This window comes from Stomoxys calcitrans, chromosome 4 (assembly GCF_963082655.1).
Source record: "Stomoxys calcitrans chromosome 4, idStoCalc2.1, whole genome shotgun sequence".
Classification (NCBI taxonomy): domain Eukaryota; kingdom Metazoa; phylum Arthropoda; class Insecta; order Diptera; family Muscidae; genus Stomoxys; species Stomoxys calcitrans.
Window position 1 is genome coordinate 61,767,953 of NC_081555.1, and position 5,285 is coordinate 61,773,237.

Consider the following 5,285-nt stretch of genomic DNA (forward strand, 5'->3'; position numbering starts at 1 on the left):
TGTTCTGCGTTGTTCTAGTGGTACGATTGCGACGTGCCCAGTTTTCCGAAAAAACGGGCGATCATTTGCTTGGAAGCGCTTCATGCGCGAACAACTTTTATTGGATTTGGATTATCTTGAAATACCCATACAGTTGACTACCGTTTACTTTCGGGCTCATACGCGTAAATCCACGATTCATGACCTATCGCGATGTCATATACGTGTTTTGAAGCACTGCGATCGAATGTTTGGAGCATTTCTTCCGACCAATCAACACGGGCCTTTTTTTGAGCGATTGACAAATTGTGTGGGATCCAAAGCGAACAATTTTTTGGACGGTCAAATGTTCATGCCATATTGAATGTTTGCTGGTCCCACTAAGGTCTAAGGTTGTCTCAATCTCACAATAGGTCACATGACGATCTTGCAATATCAGTTGGCGCACAGCATCAATAGCTTTTGGAACAACAACTGATTTTGGACGACCTTCACGAAATTCGTCTTGGAGTGAACTACGACCTCTGTTGAATTCCCAAACCATCCATAAACACTGGTCTTTGATGGAGCTTCATCGCCAAAAATTTAATTAAGTTCATCAATATTGTATTGATGAACTTAATTCAATTATTCAATTAATCCACGTCGAAAGTTCTAAAAAATAATCGCACGAAAATGTTCACGATTTAATTTCATTTTTAGGGCGAGATGAATCTTTTAAGTTACAATAAACAACACAAATAGCGTTCGTATGTCAAAACGTTCTGAGTAAGTCTGCAGATTGCAACACAAGGGTTGTTTAATCCCAAAATATAAAAGGCAACCCTCGTAAAATATTGAATGACAGAAACACAACTATCCAACAGCACCCCTTCATGTGGATCAATACTTCGGACCTATTATACGCTTAATTCTGAGGTTAGCATCTATTACGATTCATTTCTATATAAAAATTTCTTCATTATACACGTTATAGAGACAATTGTGTCTCTTTGCTGTTATTCCAACTACTTTTAAACTTAACGCAAATACTTCGTTCAACAACACGACAATAAACCAGAAGGCAATCACGGTTAAATTACTTTTTATTCATCTACATATGCCACTGTAACAGTGTAATTAAAAGATTTTGTTTACCAATGACAAGATCTATGTAGTTGTAGCAATAAGACCCTCTCCGCTTATAACACTAATTAGTTTTTTTGTTTTTTATAAAAAAGACAAAATATTTTAATGCAATACATTTAATTTTGTTTCCGCAATTAATCGACTGAAGTAAAAATGGTTTATTTATGGAAAAATAGCAATTATTTATTTTATTTAGACGAGTTAAACGTGTTATTGAAAGAATAAACAAATTTCCAATAAATTGGTTTATTGAGTTGATAACTACTTAAATTGAATTATTCAGCTGTCATAAATGAAAATTGCAAAATCGTTTTTATACCCTCCACCATAAGATGGGGGGTATACTAATTTCGTCATTCTGTTTGTAACTACTCGAAATATTCGTCTGAGACCCCATAAAGTATATATATTCTTGATCGTCGTGAAATTTTATGTCGATCTAGCCATGTCCGTCCGTCTGTCCGTCCGTCCGTCCGTCCGTCTGTCTGTCGAAAGCACGCTAACTTCCGAAGGAGTAAAGCTAGCCGCTTGAATTTTTGCACAAATACTTCTTATTAGTGTAGGTCGGTTGGTATTGTAAATAGGCCATATCGGTCCATGTTTTGATATAGCTGCCATATAAACCGATCTTGGGTCTTGACTTCTTGAGCCTCTAGAGTGCGCAATTCTTATCCGATTGGGATGAAATTTTGCACGACGTGTTTTGTTATGACATCCAACAACTGTGCCAAGTATGGTTCAAATCGGTCCATAACCTGATACAGCTGCCATATAAACCGATCTTGGGTCTTGACTTCTTGAGCCTCTAGAGTGCGTAATTCTTATCCGATTGGGATGAAATTTTGCACGACGTGTTTTGTTATGACATCCAACAACTGTGCCAAGTATGGTTCAAATCGGCCCATAACCTGATACAGCTGCCATATAAACCGATCTTGGGTCTTGACTTCTTGAGCCTCTAGAGTGCGCAATTCTTATCCAATTGGAATGAAATTTTGCACGACGTGTTTTGTTACGAAATCCAACAACTGTGCCAAGTATGGTTCAAATCGGTTCATAACCTGATATAGCTGCCATATAAACCGATCTTGGGTCTTGACTTCTTGAGCCTCTAGAGTGCGCAATTCTTATCCGATTGGAATGAAATTTTGCATGACGTGTTTTGTTATGACATCCAACAACTGTGTCAAGTATGGTTCAAATCGGTCCATAACCTGATACAGCTGCCATATAAACCGATCTTGGGTCTTGATTTCTTGAGCCTCTAGAGTGCGCAATTCTTATCCGATTGGAATGAAATTTTGCACGACGTGTTTTGTTACGATATCCAACAACTGTGTCAAGTATGGTTCAAATCGGTCCATAACCTGATATAGCTGTCATATAAACCGATCTTGGGTCTTGACTTCTTGAGCCTCTAGAGGGCGCAATTATTATCCGATTTGCCTGAAATTTTGTACGACGGATTCTCTCATGACCATTAACATACGTGTTTATTATGGTCTGAATCGGTATATAGCCCGATACAGCTTCCATATAAATCGATCTCTCTATTTTACTTCTTGAGCTCACAAAGGGCGCAATTCTTATTCGAATTGGCTGACATTTTACACAGGTCTCCAACATATAATTTAATTGTGGTCCAAACCGGACCATATCTTGAAATCGCTCTAATAGCAGAGCAAATCTTTTCTTATATCCTTTTTTGCCTAAGAAGAGATGCCGGGAAAAGAACTCGACAAATGCGATCCATGGTGGAGGGTATATAAGATTCGGCCCGGCCGAACTTAGCACGCTTTTACTTGTTTAATAATACAAATATTTTCATAGGACCGATTTCAGCAAAAATTTTAATTGAATATACAAATTTCTCAATTAAACCGAGATTTTCATTTTTGCTGTGTAAAGAGCGCAATTCTTTTCCGACTTGGCTCATAACCTTATATAGCTCCCATATAAAGCGATCTCCCAATTTTACTTCTTGGGCCCCTATAGGGCGTAATTCTTATCCGATTTGGTTGGGATTTTGTGCAATGGCATCTGCTATGGTCCAACATCCAACATCCATGCCAAGTATGGCCCGAATCGGTTCATAGCCCTATGTAGATTTAATAGCATAGCAATTGTTTAAGACCTTTAAAGACATACCTGGCAAAAAACTTGACAAATACGATCGATGGTGGAGGGTATATAAGATTCGACCCGGCCGAACTTAAGGCGCTTTTACTTGTTTTTACCATACGAAAATTGCAAATTGTGGATTCTTTAACTGTCCAATTTGTGTGCGATTTTGATCAACTTTGGACCAATTTTAAAAAACATTGTCATCGAATTTGATCTATTTTGTCGTAAATTAAAAATAAAATACTGTATCGGAAATTTAAAAAATTAATTAAGCTCCATCTTAAGGCCTCAACTATCCCACGGTGGGGTGTCCGTGGGCAAAAAATTAATATATTCAATGGGGGTGCTATTCTAATGAGCCAAATATTTTACTTGAATTTAGGACCATGTTTTGTTGATGATATATAATATTATCCTTAGTTTCATGGAAGGAGAGATAGAAATTTAGATATAGCTGCCATATAAACCAGTCTGCCGATTGAGAGTCTTTAGGCCATAACGGGAGCAGTTTTTTACTGATTTTGCTAATATTAAGAATCACACTTTAGTTCGCAAGCAACCGTCAAAGAGAACACTAGCAGGCAGCAAGGCAATTGTGTTTTTAGCTGCTAATAAAAAAAAACCTCTTAATTTAAAACACATCAACAAAAATGGCAGATTCAGGAAGCGATAATCCTATCTATGGACCCTTCTTCGGTGTTATGGGAGCCGCCTCAGCCATCATTTTCAGTGCTTTGGGAGCAGCCTATGGAACAGCTAAATCAGGTACTGGTATCGCGGCTATGTCCGTCATGAGACCAGAATTGATTATGAAATCCATCATTCCCGTTGTCATGGCTGGTATTATTGCCATTTACGGTTTGGTCGTAGCTGTCCTCATTGCTGGTGCTCTGGAAGAACCCTCAAAATACACCCTTTACAAGGGTTTCATCCATTTGGGTGCCGGTTTGGCTGTAGGTTTCTCAGGCTTAGCGGCAGGTTTTGCGATCGGTATTGTTGGTGATGCCGGTGTCAGAGGTACAGCTCAACAACCTCGTCTCTTCGTCGGTATGATTTTGATTCTTATTTTCGCTGAAGTATTGGGTCTGTACGGTCTCATTGTTGCCATTTACTTGTACACCAAATAAATTAATCAACACAGCAACAATAACAATAAGAAAAACAACCACAACAATAACAAAAAACAACCATCAAGAAAACAATCATCTTCTTCAATGTCAATATTCTGATAAAACAAAACGCAACAACCTGTTAAAGCGACAAACAACAATAACAACGTTAAAGTAACAGCAGCTGCAGCGCCGACATTAACAACATTCATATTGGTAGAGTCTACACCGCCGCCAACCACAGAGTCGATGTTCTACAATAACAATTGACATCGCTTCAACTCCTATGTCATTCTCCCAAAGTAAGCGTAGAACGTTTATGTCGTTATATTGTCTAAGAAGGTATTCATTAATCGTTATTCGTTTGGAAATCACACACACAATTGGAAAAAGATTTACTATTAGATGTGACACAGTGTTAGTCGAGTGAAACCACAAAAAAGTATTTTTTTTTAAAAAGAATCACACTTTAGTTATTCAGCTGCTATGGTAGGTTTTTGAATACGAAATGGTTAATTGAGTATATTGTAAAAAAATATTTCAATAACGTTCGCCTTCATTAGAACTTTTTTTTAATACGGCTCTATATATACAATTTTAAGGTTACTTAATCCTTCAGCTTAAGATTTACTTTTAAAAACCAAGTATAATCTAGTACAAATTATAGGCTTCTACTTGTCATTTAGAACAAAATAGCTTCCTTGATATTACAAAAACAACTTGGAGATAATATTGATTCTGATGTTGAAGTTTAATAACTTGTATTTTGTTTGCCTGTATTTATTATGAAATAAATCACGTTATCATTTTTATTTAAGGGATATTTCAAAAAGTAGAAAATTAATTCTTTTTTTCTTTCATTTAAGTGTTCGAAATCATCAATAAATAATATTCGAATGTTAATTTGTTATACACAGACACAGAAATTCATCCAAAATCTTGGTG

At 36.8% G+C, this 5,285-nt stretch overlaps 1 protein-coding gene across 1 annotated transcript; it reads left to right on the forward strand.

The window, feature by feature from the left end:
- The first annotated feature begins 3,780 nt into the window (after positions 1-3,780).
- LOC131996769 (V-type proton ATPase 16 kDa proteolipid subunit c) lies at positions 3,781-4,454 on the forward strand. Its single transcript, XM_059366678.1, has one exon. It carries the CDS (start codon positions 3,882-3,884, stop codon positions 4,356-4,358), a length of 477 nt encoding a protein of 158 aa, XP_059222661.1. The 5' UTR covers positions 3,781-3,881; the 3' UTR covers positions 4,359-4,454.
- Positions 4,455-5,285: the final 831 nt, after the last annotated feature.